The following is a 17,288-nucleotide window of genomic DNA, read 5'->3' as shown; positions in this document are numbered from 1 at the left end:
AATTTGTCCCCCTCAAGAATCGGGACTTTATTAAAACGCCGCGGGACGGGGGACAAATTGTTAAAAATCGGGACTGTCCGGCCAAAAGCAGGACGTCTGGTCACCCTAGGGCACATGTGTCAAACACAAGGCCCGCGGGCCAAATCCGTCCCGCCAGGCCTTGCAATGTGGCCCGCACTGCACTGTCATCACTGCACTCCGCTGCGTTTCCATCACAATGACAGTTTATGACTGTTCAGTAAACCATTCGGCCCGCGATTTAGGCTGGATTTTAGATTTTGGCCCCTTCTCTGATTGAGTTCGACACCCCTACCTTAAGGTATGTGCAACCATCACCACAGGTGCTTTCAGAATATTCCGTGCCTGGGAGAGAAACCCCTGCCTTTAGCAGTCACCCCTCCCCCACGGCCCCCAGCCCCCGGCACCACCCGCCGGCTGCCCGTGCCCGCGGATCCCTGGGGTGGGCAATCACAGGTGTCATGCTTCCTTCCTGTGTGGCCAAAGGAGCGCATCGTACGGACAGGCCACAGTTCACCCACCCAGTTGCCCGCGGGTGCACGTGTAGGTCATTTCCACCGTTTGACTAAATGCAGCTGCGCTAATGAATAAAACACCCTCAGAGGAGAGTCAGGGTGACGGCGGTCACGCTGCCTCCAGCTGAGCAGGAAGCCACGCTGCACACCGTCTTCTCCCTGGCGGGGTGCAGGCTGTGAGCGCCTGCTGCTGGAGACTTTTCTGCGGGGCTGGGATCAGAACCCAGTTACGCCGGGAGGAACCACTCACGTGGGACGACGCCACGGCCCCTGCCCGGGGCCACACCTCTCAGGCCGATCCTCAGGGAGCAGAGCTGTGGCCAGCACTGTGATCCTGGCCAATGGGAGAAGGAAGGTGTGAGGTGCCCCAGGGTGGCCTCAGCCATCCCCGAGTGCCCCCAGGACCTCCCAGACACCCCCTCGCTCTCGGGGTCCTGCCTGAACTCCCTGCCCTAAGCCAGAGCTCTCAGTCCCCGCCGGGAGGGAACCTGCAGTGCGTCTCCACCAGACAGGGGGCCCCTCTGCTGCCCGGCCAGGCCACAGCCTGAGGCCACCAGACTCCCTGCCGGGCCTCGGCCTCTGACTGAGCAGCGTGTGGCTGCAGCCTCAGTTTCCTCACCTGTAAAGTGGGCGCAGGGCCTGCGGTCATCAGAGAGGTGGTGGTGGGACATCCTCGAGGGATGGGATTCTGGGGAGGTCCTCCAGGAAGTTACCTGTCAGAGCCCCCAGGACTGACCGAGTCTGTGCAGACTCACCCTTAGCGGACTCAGTCAGTCCTGGGGGGCTCTGACAGGTTAGAGCAGGGGTCTTCAAACTTCTCTCATTATGAGAATCACCTGGTGGAGTTGTTAAAACACAGATTCCTGGATCCCAACGATAAGAAGTGCTATCAGGAATCTGTGTTTTAACACCTCCACCAGGTGATTCTCATAATGAGAGAAGTTTGAAGACCCCTGGGTTAGAGCTTTCGGACTAAGACAGAATGCACGTGTCTGTTTGCAACGAGAAGCACAGCTCCCGAGTGCAGGGGGACCATTCCTATGCGGGCACCTTGTTGGTGTCCGGGAAGGAGCGGGAAGTGGGGCTGGAGAGGCTGTTTGGCAAGTTTCCTCACGCTCCCACCTCCAGGTACTGGGAGCGCCTAGGAATGCCCTCAGCTTAGCGCTTTCCCGATTCTATCAACCTCTTCGGAGTGAGAGACTCCGTGCCCATCTCGCACAGCACCGTTCACACTGGCAGCCCACGTGTCCGTCCACACGGCGGAATAGCATTCAGCCTTAACGGGCAGTGAAATTCCGGCAAGGCTGACCCATGGGAAAACCTAGAGGACAGCACGCTGAGTGAAATAAGCCGGACACGCAAAGACTGGAACGTTCCGGAGGTGGATGGTGGTGGTGGTTGCACAACCCTGTGAATGCGCTTATTGCCACTGAGCTGTGCACTTACAAGTGGTTAAAATGAGCTCTGCTGGAGTACTCAGCTGGTGGAGTGTCGTCCCACACACCAAAAGGTTGCCGGTTCAATTCCCAGCCAGGACACATGCCTGGGTTGCAGGTTAAATACCTAGATGGCAACCCATCAATGTTTCTCTCTCTCTCTCTCTCTCTCTCTCTCTCTCTCTCTCTCTCTCTCTCTCTCTCTCTCTCTCTCTCTCCCTCCCTCCCTCTCTCTCTCCCTCCACCCCCCAAGCACATCCTTGGGTGAGGAATTTTTTTTTATTTTAAGGGAATGACTAAACTCCCTGTGTGGCTGAGAAAAATCTCTCCCTTCAGGCCTGGCCTCCCCTCTCTGTAGGTTTGGGGTGGGACCTGGGCCCCACGTTCTGGATTAGGAGAACTGGCTGGAAACCAGCATCCAAGCTCTGGTATACCTCGGGCTTCATACCCTAATGTCCGTTTCCTAACATTGGTCCTTATTGCTGTCCCTTAACTCTGGCCCCTAGTGCTGTCCCTGACGTTGGCCCCTAATGCCTGGCCCTAATGCCGTCTCCTAACGCTGTCCCCTTGCTCCCGCAGCGCCCTGGACTGGGAGTTCTTCTCGGTGGGAGAAGATTACTTCCTGGTGGTTGCCAACTCCTTCGACGGAAACACCTTCTCCGTAAACAGTATTATTTACAGGTAAGCAGCGTGGCAAGGACTCACCCTTCTCCCCACCTGGTTCACCTGGGGTAGACTGCACTTCCTGCCAGCGACCAGGTCAGAGCCAGTCACAGGCCTGGAGCCCATGGGTGGCCGGGAGCCCCATGCCCCCAGTGCCAGCCCGGTCCCGGCCACACCCTGGGTCGGCCGGGTGACCGTGGCCATGCCGATGCTCACCTCTCTGAGTCCGGCCGGGTGCAGAGCAGACACAGGGCTCCATTCCACGTCCCCACCCAGGACGCCGGCTGGTCTCTCCACCCGGCAGGCGTCTTCGGTAACGGTTCACGTCCTCACCGGGCGCCGTGCCATCCTCGCTAAGCTCCTTTCTGGCTGCTGCTCACGTGTTGTGAGCACAGCACCTGGGTTTTCCATTCCCGTCTCCGGCTGCTTTTGGTGTCCCTCTCTGTGCCTAGCCACCCGACCGAAACACCGAACGATCGATTCTGATCGCTTTCTGGAGCAGGGACTTGTGGGAGTGCTGAGCACACAGCGGCCCCTGTGATAAAAGCAGCTTGGCCTCTTTGCTGCTCCTGTTTGCACTGCCTGCCTGGCCTTCCCAGCAGCCAGAACTGCCAGGAGCACCATGAGGCCCGGAGGGCGGCGGGCGGCCATGGTGAGCGCAGGCCAGGGTCACAGGCCGGCCCCCGAGTCCGCGTGGTCCCGCTCACGGCTCTTCCCAGGGAACCTGTTGGCGCAGTGACTCGAGAGAGGTTTCCTCGAATTCCTGGGCCCAGTGCCACTGGATGCCGTGTAATTACTTCACGTGCCAGTGGCTACCGATTGTTTCGGGATGATTTAAGCGTTTTGCATCTTTAATAGGAAATGAAATTGCTCTGTGCTTTCCGTCTGGGGCCGAACGGTTACCCAGTTTGAGGTGGAGCCTAACGTAACAGGTGCCCGCTCCCACGCCTTGGGGCTGGAGGAGTCTCAGCGATAGGATTTCGCTATTTTCTTTTCTTTTCTTTTCTTTTTTTTTTTTTTTAAATATATTTTATTGATTTTTGTACAGAGAGGAAGGGAGAGAGATAGTTAGAAACATCTATGAGAGAGAGTCATCAATCAGCTGCCTCTTGCACACCCCCTATTGGGGATATGCCTACAACCAAGGTACATGCCCTTGACAGGAATCGAACCCAGGACCCTTCAGTCCCCAAGCCGACGCTCTATCCATTGAGCCAAACCGGTTTCGGCGGATTTCGCTATTTTCTTTAGGATTAGGTTGTACCCCATTCTAAAGCCACCTGGGCCCAGGCCCTTTTCCAGTGTCCCTGGGGTCACTGGTGTCATCAGGCCTTCCGTCTCCTCTTGAGACAATTTGGTCACTCGTGTTTTACTAGAAACATCAACTTTCTTTAGGCTTTCTAATTATATATGTATTCGCTGAAGAGTGTTCAACATGACAGCATGATTTTAAAATTAATTAAATTTATTAAGACTAAATTTTCAAACATGGCCAAGAAAAATGGGATAAGAATAAAAATGGTGAAGGAGGCTCTGACAGTGTGCAAGGGAAGCAGTGTGGTTTTTGCAGAAACACATCTGTAGGGGGGTGTAATACACAACACAAGAAAGCCAAAAATTATGGCCACTTAATGTGATAAATGTGTTTCAACTCAATGCAAAAAGCACGCATTACATAGTAAAATGGTTTGTAGATCATTTTCTGTCCATCTGGAAGAAAATAAACCTCTATTCATGCTTCAGATTATTCAGAAAAAAATAAGTTTTATGAAGATTAGGCATCTAAATGTAAAAAATTAGACTATAGAAATATTAGGAAAAAGCTAAGGTGATTTTGTTATAACCACAAAGTTAGACAAGGAGACATGGAAATCTCCTTAGACAAGGCTGGAAATAGGTCCCCTGGCTGACTACACACCTTTAAAAGTTTTAAATGGAGAAAGACATCCTATTCAAAATCAAAAGGCAAACTTTACCACACTTACAACAGAAAAGGAACCCCTACAAAGTAATAAAATGTTTTTTTAAATTCAGAACAATGGACAAAATAGATGAGCAGGAATTTTCAGGAGAAAACAATGGAAGACGTGAATAAACATTAAAAGTTGTTATTCTTTTTAAAAAAATATATTTTATTGATTTTTACAGAGAGGAAGAGAGAGGGATAGAGAGTTAGAAACATCGATGAGAGAGAATCATCGATCAGCTGCCTCTTGCATACCCCGTACTGGGGATGTGCCCGCAACCAAGGTACATGCCCTTGACCGGAATCGAACCCGGGACCTTTCAGTCCACAGACCGACGCTCTACCACTGAGCCAAACTGGTTTCAGCCGAAAGTTTGAAGCAGGAGGGTGACACATTCTCTTCCCTTCGTTCTTCTGGGAGTGGTGCGTGGAGGTGGGGGGGCAGGGGATGGAACCCTGGCCCGTTCCCCCCCAGGACAGGGGTCACCACTTTCTGGAAAGTAGTCTGGAAAAACAACAGCATTAAAGCGACTCATGCCTTTGGGCCCGGCCCCCCGCTGTGAGAGCGCCACCCTACAAAAGTTGGAACCTCCTGTTGGTAAATCCCCTTGGAAGGCAAAACCCAGACACCGCTGACTGCATGAGCCGCAGGCAGCGGCCGGTTCAGGATCCAAACCTGGGGGGCGGGGAGGGGCGGAGCCGTGTGCCGGGAGCGCGATTCCTTCACCGAAAAGCGGGGGCGCCACACTCGTGGAGTGACAGGTGTGTGTCTGAGGGCAGGCGCCTCCATGTCAACTGTGACCCCAGGAGAGGGGACGGGGTGGGCTTAACCCCTGCAGTTACTCATCGAAACTGCCAGGACCCTTCTCCGCCACTGCCCCCCTCTTAGTCCCCATCCCCCCTCTCCCACCCCGCCCGGTGGCAGAGGCCCCAAGGGCACACTGGGCTGGGACCAATGTCTGGGTGGATATGAGGAGCTGCAGGCTGGTGGGCAGGGCAGGTTCCTTCTTCCAGGCTTCAGTTTCCCTTTTTGCAGGCTCCGAGTCTAGCTCTCTCTGAGCCTATAACCGGGCAGCGGTGCCGCCCGCAGAGGCTGGGGGACAGGAGCCCGGGGAGTGCCCGGCCGGGACGTGCGGGCAGCCTCTCCCGCCCTGCGAGCCGCCTGGCACAGGCCGCCTGCCCGCCCGCGCTGACGTGTGTCTCCCGCAGGTGGCAGGGGTACGAAGGCTTCGTGGCTGTGCACAGCCTCCCCACCTTCGGCTGCCGGGACTGGGAGACCTTCCGCACCACGGCCGGCTCCTACCTCGTCTACTCCAGCGGCAAGGAGCCCCTCTCCCGGGTGCTGAAGCTCAGGACAGGGTGACGGGCATGGCCCCCGGGCACAGGACCCACCTCCCGGCACCCGGGGACCCCACTGAGGAGCCCTGGGACCTCTGGGGGGGATGCACCTCGCTTCCAGAGCCGCTGCCTCGCGGGCCTGGCCCTCCTGGACAGGAGACGTCTGTGCCCTCTCCGGCCGCGGACAGAATCGTGGACGGCTCCTGGGCGTTCTCCGGACACCAGGCTGCCCTGCGCCCCGGGGTGCCTGCAGGGAAGTCACTTTGCAGGAAAGCTCGTACAGCCGTTTACCTCACATGCAGAGGCCCGGTCACTTCCCCGGGGCGTCATCTCGGGGCCTGGCCCTGCTGGCCTGGCCGTCGAGCCCGGGAGACAGGGAACAGGCGGGATGCCGCCCTCCACGTTCCTACAGCTATTTATTGTACGTTGTCCACGCTGAAATATATTTATGACTCTCTGCACAGAGCAGCCGCCTCTGCGTGTGTCTGGGGGGCCTGGGCTCGCCGTGAACACAGCCTGGGCCTCGCGCTGCCTCCACAGCGGACGCGCCCTCGGGTGCCCGGTCACCAGCGTGGCCGGAGGGCACCTCACCTACACAGACCGCTTCCTCAGGCCTCCGTCCACCCTCACGGCGGCTGTGCGTGCAGGATGGCCTGGGCTGCCTCCTCGGGGCCAGTGTTCCCCCAGCTCCACCTGAACACCTGGACCCTCCACCGGGGGGGGCGGGGGGCTGCCTCCCTGGGTGCTGCTGGGGTGACATACACCCTGGGAGCCTGGAGGGGGCGGAGGGGCCTCGGGGTGGATTGGGGTGCTCCGTGCCAGAGCTTTGCTGGAGAGGCCCCCACGGTCCATGTGGAGCCAGGAGACCCCCGGGGGCGCAAGGCCAGGCCTGTCCCGCTGTCCGTGCCGCCTGCCCAGGGAGGTGACTCCGCAGGGGGGATGTGGGAGCCGGAGCTGAGCCGCAGGAAGGCCCCACGCTCTGCTGTTTCCTCCTTAAAACTCTCAGTGATTTTTGCCCAAGATCACACAGCCGGGGCACAGCGGCGGCTCTGGCCCTGGAACCCTGGCTCGCCGTGGCCAGTTCCCCAGGAGGACAGGGCGGGTGCCCCACCGGCCAGGGAGGAGGCCCGCCTGAGCCTGCTCCTCCTCCGTCCATCAGACCTGGGGTTTCCAGACCCTGAGCAGGGCCCTTGTGATTTCTACAGGCTGAGCCTCCTTCACGCCTTGGGGAGGGTGGGGCTGGCCCCAGACAAGGATGTCCCCTCCCCAAGGAGAACAGCAAAGGGCAGGGGTGGGGGGCGGGGAGAGGTCTGGGCCAGGCCAGCGGACCTGTGAGAGAGAGGTCTCAAGCTCCTGCACCCTTGGGTATCCCACTCCCACCTCCAACACACTCATTATTCATTATTTTGGAGAAAGAACATATGCCCTTCACACCAAATCAGGCCTCACAGCAGCCGCCCCCGTGTCCCTGTTGGACCCCACATCTCTGCTGTCACTGTCCCTTCGGCCTGGCAGTATCCCTGCCCTGGGCAGCCAGGGGCCCAGGGTGTTTAGTCCCTCCCACCTCTCACTTCCCAATCCCCGAGCCTCAGTTTACCCCTGTGGGAGGGGCAAATTGGGCACTGCCCATGACCTCCAAGCACCCCCCCTTCACAGCTTCTCTCTCCCTGGGGTAACCCAGCCACCCAGTTTTCTCTCTGCCCTGAGGGTGCCACTGCAGGGTCTGGCTCACCACGGGGCCAGGGTGGGGGGTGGGAGGACTGGCACCCAGAGAGGAGGGAGGCAGACACACGGGGAGCCCCCACGTCCCTGCCGAGGACTCCTCAGCGCCACCTCACCTCGGCACAATCTTCAATCTCTCCCACTGGCTGGAAACAAAACCCACAAATCAGGTCTTGTTTAAATTGTGAATGCAAACAGGAGAAGGGGCATGCAGGGAACATTGAAATATTTACATCTTTTCAAGTCAGGCGTGCTGGGTTTTGTCCGGCGGATACATGGTTCGCGGGGCAGCCTGCAGTTGCATGTGAATTTGCGTGTGGTTTGACGTACTACGTGCTTGTCTTTCTGACACGCGTGTTGTGTTTCCTGCACCATCGCCCCCACTCCGCTGAGTTGGGCACCTGTGTAAACCCACGGGGGTCCTTCTCAACAGTCTTCCCTGTGATAAAGAACAAGCCCTTTAATAACATCTCAGCACAAATTGCATTTTTATTTGGAGTTGCTTCTTCAAGGCCGTGATTTCTGGAGGAATATTTTCCACAGCAATTTTTGCATCTGCTCCTGACTTCCAGGGCTCCTCCTGAACCCCGGACAAGGCCCAGGACGGCCAGATGTGCAAAGTGGCCCCTGCTCCGCTGGTCCTGCCAGGACCGGGCGTTTCTGTCTCACCGTCTGCCAGGCTGGGAAGCGGAGGGCTGCTGACAAGCTTGTCTTGTTTCCCCGTGGCCATCACGCCTGGTGTCAGGGCTGCTGGACTTTTCCTGTAGCGCCCGTTAACTTTGCCAACACCCATCCCCTGCCCTCCACCACACACACACACACACACACACACACACACACACACATGCACGCACATCCCACCTATGCACACATATCCCACGCATGCACACACATACAATGCCAGTCAAAATCTCAAAACTTGCCAAAGCCGGTTTGGCTCAGTGGATAGAGCGTCGGCCTGTGGACTGAAAAGTCCCAGGTTCGATTCCGGTCAAGGGCATGTACCTTGTTTGCTGGCACATCCCTGGCAGGGGGTGTGCAAGAGGCAGCTGGTCAATGTTTCTTTCTCATGGACGTTTCTATCTGTCTATCTCTCTCCCTTTCTCTCTGTTAAAAATCAATAAAAAAAATATATATTTTAAAAATCCCAAAGCTTGCCCTTTTTTTCTTTTATTAGAGAGGATTTATTTGATACTATAAGTAGTTGGATGCTGAACATCCTGTAGTAAATCTTTTTTTTCTCTTTTTTCCCCATTTTTTTTATTAAGGTATTACATGTGTACATATCTTCCCCTTGCCCCGCTCCCATACATATGCCCTCACCCCCCAGTGTCTTATGTCCATTGGTTATGCTTATATGCATTCATACAAGTACTTTGGTTGTTCTCAGCTTGCCCTTTTTAAAAAATGTGTGTGTTTTTTTATTTATTTCAGAGAGGAAGGGTGAGGGAGAGAGAGAGAGATAGAAACATGCATGGTGAGAGGGAATCATTGATCAGTTGCCTCCTGCATGCCCCCTACTGGGGACTGAGCCTGCAACCCAGGCATATGCCCTTGCCAGGAAACAAACCCTTCAGTCTACAGACCTATGCTCTATCCACTGAGCCAAACCAGCAGGACCCAAAGCTTGCCTTGTTAATTAAAGAAGAGATCTATGGAGCATTTCAAAGAATTAACAGGCAGAATAAAATAAAATTTTAAAACTTTGAAAAAAAATGGGGGAAAGCTTGGCCTCCAGGTATTAAACTATATTAAAATTAAACAAGTCAACCTGGTTGTTGGCATGACCTGGTAAAGTTTAAGTTACAGATACTGGAAAGCAAAAGGCTCTAGAATGGATTTCCCCCCTATCTGGAGGAAATGTTTCACCTTACTACAGGTAAGACAATGGAGGAAAGTGGAAGGGAAGATGGAAATGACGGAGAGATGATTGCACATCTGTTGAGCACATACGTCAAAACGTAAGCAAGTGGAGGAGAGGCGCCAGCACAGATGGGTGATGCTATCGGCACGCCGGGGCTTGGTTCATTCCGTCAGTCCTCGGTCTGAGCAGCTCTAACAAACCCGGGAACCAAGAGCAGAGGCCATGAGCAAACCTTCCCAACAGAGGACATCCCAGCGATGAAAACAGACTCAAGTTCTGACGTCAAGGCCCCTGAGTGTCACAAAAGTAGGCACCTTGGGCCGGCAGCCGCGGTGACCAGGACCTGCCTGGGTCCAGCCCGGGGGCTGCTCCGCCGGTTAAAATGGAGCCAGGCGCTTTCTCTTGGTTTGCGACAAGAATGCCTCAGGGAAAACCGCAATCTTGTGGCCTCATTGTTGTGATGTCCAGACCAATGCACTGGTTTCTGAAGACGACGTCGCAGCTCAGGGCAAGGACGGGAGGCTTGGTGACCACTCTGAACCCTTGGTCCAGTGACTTCCGCAGGGACTATGAAGGGACCACAAAGTACCGGGGCGGGGGGGGGGCGCGCGGGGTCCCGCTGACCCCCCGCAGGGCGACCCGCTGGTCAACACCACTAATTCCGAGAAATCCCTCAGAGAGACGGCAGGACCCAGCCCTGGCGCCCAAAAGTGGGCGCAGAGAGGGTGGTAGCTGAGCCAGAGACAGCGCAGGTGCCGAGGGCTCTTGGGAGCAGGACAGCAGGTGCCAGTCCAAGGAGGGCACCTCCAGCCCACCCGGTGGATGGGGAGGGTGCCCTAGGGGGCCAGGCAGGGCAGCCCCTAAGAACTGTGCTGGAGGGCCTGGCCTGGCTGCCCATCTGCACGCGGCCCCCTCGCGGAAGTCCAGTGCAGAGGCGACCGCTGCTCAGAGCCACCGCCCGGCCCTTGTCACTGACCTTCGGAGGTCTGAGTGTGTGCGGTGGGCAGGGGTGGAGGGAGGAGGGCGGCAGGGCTGAGCAAGCGTTCTCATTGGTTCCCCTACCCTGGGCTGGCTGGGAGGCGGGAGTGGGTGTGACTTCATATGACAAGAGACTTCAGTGGCTGATGACTGTCTCCTGACAGGCCTGGGGGTTCGCCTGCCACAGTACAAACGGGGTGAAGAGTCACCACATCCGTCAATAAAATCACTGCGCTGGTCTCCCTTCGGGGTTCTCTCTACATCTCAGTGGCTCCGCCTTCCAGCCTGGCTGCTGGCGTCTGTCTGCTGTCCACGGCTGCTCGGTACACCCCAGCTCAGCATTCACCAGCTTCTGGGGACCTTGGACAAGTCATCTCACCTGCCGGTGCCTCAGTTTCCCCAGTCGTCAGAGCCAGTCGTTAGCATGGCCTCCGGAGCCATCTTTCCAGTGGTTCCTGGTTTCTCCTCCGCTGCCTCTGTGGGCCCGGGCCCCCCCCCCCCGCCCCCGCCTCCCCAAGAGCAGCTGAGCTGGCAGGAAGGTCAGCCCAGCGCCTGTCACTGGGGATGCTCTCTCCACCTCCCTTTGCACAGAAAGCAGGCCAGCATTGTCAGCTGTGCTTGGGAGCGGGACCTGAGAGCCAGCCCAGGTCCACTCCCTTTCCTGCCAGTGCTGTTGCCATGGTTACAGATGCAGCAACCCCGGGGGCTCCGATGCAGCATCCCAGACTGGACTGCGAATCCGGCGGCCCTGCCTCCCGCGCTGGCCCCTCCCCTGTCTGAGGCTGAGCCGAGGTCTCGCCTCCTTGTGCCGATGATGCTCCAAGGCTCGTGTCTCCTGAGTGAGAACTTCCAGGCCCAGACGTCAGAGCACGGATTCCAGGCCGGCTCTGCCCCAAACAAACCGCCTCCTGACGCGTCATTCCCCCTCCGGGCCTCACCACCTCGGACTGAACCTGGAAATGTCCTCTACCGGGCCAGGCCTCTGAGAGCGTTAGCCCAGCCCTGGATGTGCTGTCCGGGGACTTCACGGCTGCTGCCCCTTCCCAGGGGCCGGCAGGCCCGGGGCCACCCCGAGGTCTGAGAGCGGCTACGGACCTCCCTGCTATGTCCCACAGGGTGTGCGCCTGGCCTCACCCCGGGACCCAGCCCCTCATGCCGTGGGCTCGCAGGCCTGGCCCCGCTGCCCTGCCAGCTCTGCGGGGAAGGCAGGTCTGCAGGAGAGGTCTGGGTGGGGACATGGGGGCCACGGAGGGGCAGACAACGGAATCCACTCCAGCCGATTTAAGCACAAGGAGGTTTATTGGGGAGGACGGTGGGATCAGACTTCAGACGGAACTTCCAGTGGGAGGACTCCCGGCCCCACTCCAGCTGCTGCCATGGCCGGGAACTGCCTCAGGTCCAGAACATCCCACCTCCCACGGCCTGTGCCAGCAGCCCCGCCTCCCCCAGGTCACTCAGTCCAGGATCAAAGTTCCTGCAGACGCTTCTGTGATCAGGAGAGCCGGTCAGCAGGCAGGGCCGGCGCCCAGTGCCCATGCGGGTGCCCAGGAGTGTCCAGCCTCTGCTCACTACACCCCTCTGCCCCATGAGGAACCCCAAAGTTGTATGGCCTGGACCCCCAGGCCCTATGAAGGGCCTATTACCTAGATGGCAAAGAGAGCCGGGAGCCAATCTGACCCCACTGCCCTCTGACTGAAATAGGCCGGCAAAGGCCCCCCTCTGGCCATGTCACTACCATTGTCAACACCGGTCCCCTGGACGGGGCCAGCCTGACCCCGGCCTCTACAGATGTATGATGGGGTCAAACACTGGACCCAATGGGGTGAGGTGGAGTGAGGAAGGCTGCATCAGTCCAAGGGCCCAGGGGTCACCCAGGGGCCCATACCCAATATGGCAGCAAAGAGTGTGGGGGTGCAGGCAGGGCATCATCCTAGGGGGTTCCTGGCGGGAGAGAAAGGAGGAGAAAAGAGAAGAGGAGGAGAAAAGAGAAGAGGGGAGGGCTGTGCCCTGAAACAGCTTGCAGGCACCCGTTCTGGGGCTCCGTGAGCAGGAAGGAGCTGGGTCTTGGAGTTGAGGTCCTGGGGGTCTTCCTGGAGGAGGTGTCCTCCCCTGAAGACTCTACGAGGGGCGAGGAGCCCCAAAAGGCTGGAGGTGGGCAGCCCCTGACGGCTCTCGAACCCCTTGAGTGCTCTAGGTCCTCGTCCACCTCCCCGCCCTCGCAGGGTCCATCCAAGGGGAGGTGGCCTCGGCCTGGGGGCCAGCAAAGGGTGGAGGAGGAAAGCACACCTACTTCCCATGCACCCCGGAAGAGCCACGTGTGGTGGCATCCAGGGGTGGCTGATTTGGGGGGTAAGAGAACATGGGGTCCCTGGCAGCAAGGAAGGGCCCCCAAAGTGCTGAGGCTAGTGGCACCCATAGGACATGAGAGGCCTTGGCAGGACCCTGACACTCCCCTCTGCCCTGGGGTCCGAGGCGCTCTCTTCCCCTGACCCAGGGGTCACAGTCATCAGGGAGGCCCTCAGGAGGTGAGCTCCTTGTGAGGTGGGGCCCTGTCCCCACCAGGGCACATGGGATGGGTGGGAAAGGGGACCCAGATCGCCCAATGAGGCGATGTCCTGCTGGTCCTTTGTCACACGCGTGGACAGACTTCCTGGTTTGAGTTGTCACCGGGAAGGTGGGCAGGACTGTGGGCTGGCGGCCTGTGGGGCAGCAGGTGGGCATTGATGGCCGAGTCAGCCCTTCCTCCCTCGCCCGCCTGGCCCCTTTCTTTACCCTGCACCCCCCACCCTGCTCCCACGAACACAGGCACAGCGCCTTAGGGTGCGGGAGGCTCTCTGGAACCTCTCGGAGGGCCCTCGGTAATGCACTGTGACCAAGAAGTCACAGCCGTGTTGGGACGAGCCTTTTGGGTCTCTGGTGCACGGCTGGGTCCCCGGATCAGCGGGTAAATTCGACCCCACATTCATTGCCCTCAGAACTTTCCAAGCACCCAGCACCTGCCATCGTTCATCGCTTCGAAGCTTCTGCTCGATGAGGCTTCTGTCCTCCATACCTTCAGTTCACAGCGATTTATCCCTTTTTGCTTACCGCCCCCCCCAAAAAAAATTGTTCAAAATAGTGTAAAATATAAACACTCATCAAAAGACAGTAACCTAAAAATGGGAAGATGAATCAGTCATACAGGTGAAGGTCACGTCTACCGGGGACGTGTAGCGGTATAAGAAAATCAAGCACTCACTGAGCTCTGAGAGTCCTGGCAGCAAAGGTGGAGAGAGAGGGGGGAGGAGAGAAAGAGAGGGAGGGAGGGAGAGGGAGAGAGGGAGAGAGGGAGAGAGGGAGAGAAGGAGAGAGGGGGGGGGGATTTGTTGGAGAAAAGGAGGTGTCCCGTTGGTTGGCCTTGAAGCATCACTCATTAGTCCTGTCCTCGGAAAGGAGCTGCTGTGGTGTCGGTGAGTAGAAAAGCAAGGCACGGCGGCGACCAGCGGTGACCGGCCTTCCCACCAGCCGGGCAGATGGCGGTGGGACTCGGGCGGGCCGAGCTTGTCTGTTCCTCTCGGTGGTGTTTTTGGTTTCAGGTTTGGGATTTTTTTCCCCCCTCTCACTGGACTGAAATTTGGGTCCAAGTGTTAACTCTCACAACCATTCTGAGAATAAGCACGGCTGTCCCCTCCCTTCCCTCTCTAGAAAGCCTGGCCTCTCTCCTGTTCGGCTCCGGGCAGACTCTGTGGTCCCGTGTGTTCAGGAGACACTAGGGGAGCAGAGGCGAGTCCGTCCCGCAGTGCAGGGTCACCTGTGCCTTCGACAGGTGACCCTGCACCCCAGACGTCACCGGGGCTATTCGTAGTCATGGACACAAGCCCTTCCTTCTCTGGCTGCGTTCACGCCCACGGGCGCCACACGGGAGAGGCTTGCGTGGAAGGGGCATCTTGGAGGCAGCCTGGTTTTGAGTCCCGACCGGATGGTTTCCTGACTGTGTCATCACAGGCAAGTCGGTCCGTCCTCTAAGTTTCTGTTTCCTCCTCCGTCAGCGGGTCCGAGGGGAGTGTTGCCTGGCTCGAGGGGCGTTGCGGTGACTCGGTGCAGCTGGAGGAAGTGTTCGGCCAGAGTGCACTGCACAGAAGCAGCTGTGACTACCACCTGGCCGGGGGAACGCCAGGAGCATGAGCCGGTCACCACCTGCCACAGGGTGATGGCACTCAGCGGGCACTAGGATGCGGGGCTGAGGGGGTCCTTGGACACGGGGGTGCTGGGCAGGGACTTGAGGTACTCCAGGTGCCTCCTGGCATCCTCCTGGTTCTGACGCACGTAGTACACGACGTAGGTGATCACCATGGCGAACCAGCCGAACATGGTGACCAGCATGGCCACGTCGGTGGTCTTGTGGTGGGTGCTGCAGAAGCTGACGCCGGAGTCCAGGGCCTGGATCAGCGGCTTCCCCACATACTCCTCCTGCACGGAGGTGTGGCAGGCGATCTCGTCCACCGAGTCGGGGTCCAGCTTCAGCTCCCACAGGGCCTCCTGCAGGTCACACTCGCAGTGCAGGGGGTTGTGGGACAGGCGGATCTTGGCGCTGAGCTTGCCCAGGGCGTCCTTGGGGATCCTGCGGATGCGGTTGTGAGACAGGTCCAGCAGCCGCAGGCCACCCGCCAGGCCCGAGAAGGCGGCGGGGCCGATGGTCTCGATGGCGTTCTGGGACAGGTCCAGCTCCCTCAGCTGGCTCAGGTGCTGGAAGGCTCCGTTGGGGACGCGGGCGATCTTGTTGGCGTCGAGCTTCAGGAACACGGCGTTGGCGGGGATGTCCTTGGGGATCTCCTGCAGGCCGCTCGCGCTACAGTGGACGGCCACGGCACCATCGCGATCGGGGCACTGGCAGCTCTGCGGGCAGGAGGTGCCCAGGCGGAGGCAGAAGAGGAGGAGGAGGCAAGACCCTCCCATGGGGGCTGGCGCGGACGAGAGGCTCTGCTTGCCCGCGGGGCCCATCCTGACCGCACCTGGGGGCAGACGGCTCGCTCCTCTGGCCGGGGCCTATGGGCCTACATCCTTCTCCACTTCCCCGGGCGCTGCTTCCGATACGGACATAAACTCCTGTCCTCACCTGCCAGGAATACGTGGTTTCTTCCGGTTCTAAAACAGAGGAGCAATCGGCATTGTCCACGGGGTTCAGCCGGCACCCAGGCACCCCTTGACTTGGAGAAGACACCACAGGCAAATGGAAGTCTTTGACCAGTGTGTGTGTGTGTGTGTGTGTGTGTGTGTGTGTGTGTGTAGGAAAGAGGATGTGTGGAGGGGAGGGGGGGTGTCTGTAACTTATTTCTGGGGACTCCCACTGCCTCCAAAAGAGCAAGAGCAGGCTCTACTGACCCCTGGTTGGGGGAAGGGGGGGAAGCACCCATCCGCACGGTGGGACAACCCTGCCACCTAAGCTGGACACACCCTCTAGACATCCAGGAACCAGGGGCCTGGACAGCACTGGGGGATGGCAGTCCGGGGCCCACCCCCTCCCTGCCCCTCAGGGTGGGAATGGGGAAGACTGAATGCAGAGCCGGAACCAACCTACAACCACCAGGAACCAGCGGCTCACCACTCCCGGCCAGGCTGCTGCAGAAGCTTAGCACTTTGCTAATTTTGACAACCCTTAAAAACCATCATAATACATAAAGCTCTCCTCTGCCCGCCCTAGCCGGAGCAGCCACCCGGCCCCGGCCCCTGCCCCGGGGTGGGCGCCTTTCATTTCTGTTATGCTTGGGAAGGAAGGAAAGGGAGAAAAGAGAGCAGCCAAGCCCTGGGCGCGCGCTGCGCTGGGGCGTGGAGTGGCGGGGCCGCGCGGGGCCTGGGCTGGAGGGGCCCGGACCCCGGGGACCCCGGGACCCCGACACCCACGGGATCCCCAGGGACCCTCGGGACCCCCCAGGACCCTGGGAACCAACCCGGGCGGGGAATAGACAGGGATGCGGTGTCCACACTCCCGGGAGGGGCGGGGGCTTTACCTGCGCGGCCGCGAACGGAGGCTGCTCCGCGCGAGGATCTCCGTGGCCCGAAGCCCGGCCCGGCGGCGCCACACCCTGGCGCGGCGGGGACCCCGAGGCCGGCACCGGGGCTGCCGGGGCTCAGCCTGCACTTCGCGGGCGGGGTCTGGGGGCGGGGCCTCGGCGAGGCGGGGCGGGGCGGGGCCAGGACGACGCGGGAGCCTGAGTGGAGGGCGGAGCCTGGGGGCGGGACTAACGGGACAGACGGGGCGGGGCCGTGGGCGTGGACTGTGGGAAAGCGTGGGGCGGGGCTGGGTGGCTCTTCTGAGTGGGCGTGTCTCTTGGCCTGTGGGGGGGTCTGTGGGCGGGGCCTAGGGGTGGGCGGGTCCATGAGCGCACAGAGCCCCGCCCCTCCCCGGTCCACCCAGCTGAGCGAGGTGGGGTTGGGGGCGCGGGAATCGCTCTTGGCGCTGATACCTGCAAGCAAGGTGCCTGCAGACCTCGGATCTGCGCGAAGCCCTTGGGGTGAGACCCGCTTGCGGTGCGTCCATCGGCCCCAGAAGCTGGGGCGTGGGGTGGGGGTCTCCACCCCCGTGAATCCCCTCCTGCCCAGGACTCTCACTGCACCCCCACCCTCTGTGTGTTAGGGACCGTGCAGTGGGCCTGGGAAAGGATAGGACATGGGTAAGCCGCGGCATTTAAAAGCAGCCGCATTTAAAAGCAGCTTTATTGTGGGGTGGTTGGTATACAACTCCCACACATCTAAATTTGGTAAGTTCTGACATTTGTATATACTCGTGAAACCATCACCGTAATGCACTC

The 17,288-nt window shown here is 59.0% G+C and overlaps 2 protein-coding genes across 3 annotated transcripts in view; one reads left to right on the top strand and one right to left on the bottom strand.

The window, feature by feature from the left end:
- The window catches only part of TSPEAR (thrombospondin type laminin G domain and EAR repeats), a 121,691-nt gene extending 115,290 nt beyond the window's left edge, over positions 1-6,401 (top strand). The window contains exons 11-12 of the mRNA XM_036445353.2: positions 2,549-2,650; positions 5,808-6,401. Coding sequence (XP_036301246.1) covers positions 2,549-2,650; positions 5,808-5,961 — 256 coding nt within the window. The 3' untranslated portion in view covers positions 5,962-6,401. The remainder of the gene's footprint in view (positions 1-2,548; positions 2,651-5,807) is intronic.
- Positions 6,402-13,620: 7,219 nt separating this feature from the next.
- On the bottom strand, positions 13,621-16,635 carry LRRC3 (leucine rich repeat containing 3). Of its 2 annotated transcripts, none has more exons than XM_036445372.2 (2): positions 16,488-16,635; positions 13,621-15,624 (listed from the first exon to the last, which is right to left on the bottom strand). In XM_036445372.2, the coding sequence occupies exon 2, from the start codon at positions 15,478-15,480 to the stop codon at positions 14,707-14,709; it is 774 nt and encodes a 257-aa protein (XP_036301265.1). In that variant the 5' UTR covers positions 15,481-15,624; positions 16,488-16,635; the 3' UTR covers positions 13,621-14,706. The 2 variants fall into 2 exon arrangements, with proteins under 2 accessions (XP_036301265.1, XP_036301267.1); XM_036445374.2 differs by having other exon boundaries at positions 13,621-15,595.
- Between the last annotated feature and the right edge of the window lie 653 nt (positions 16,636-17,288).

This window comes from Pipistrellus kuhlii, unplaced genomic scaffold, assembly GCF_014108245.1.
Source record: "Pipistrellus kuhlii isolate mPipKuh1 unplaced genomic scaffold, mPipKuh1.p scaffold_m20_p_2, whole genome shotgun sequence".
Lineage (NCBI taxonomy): Eukaryota > Metazoa > Chordata > Mammalia > Chiroptera > Vespertilionidae > Pipistrellus > Pipistrellus kuhlii.
This window is presented reverse-complemented; position numbering and strand designations above follow the sequence as displayed.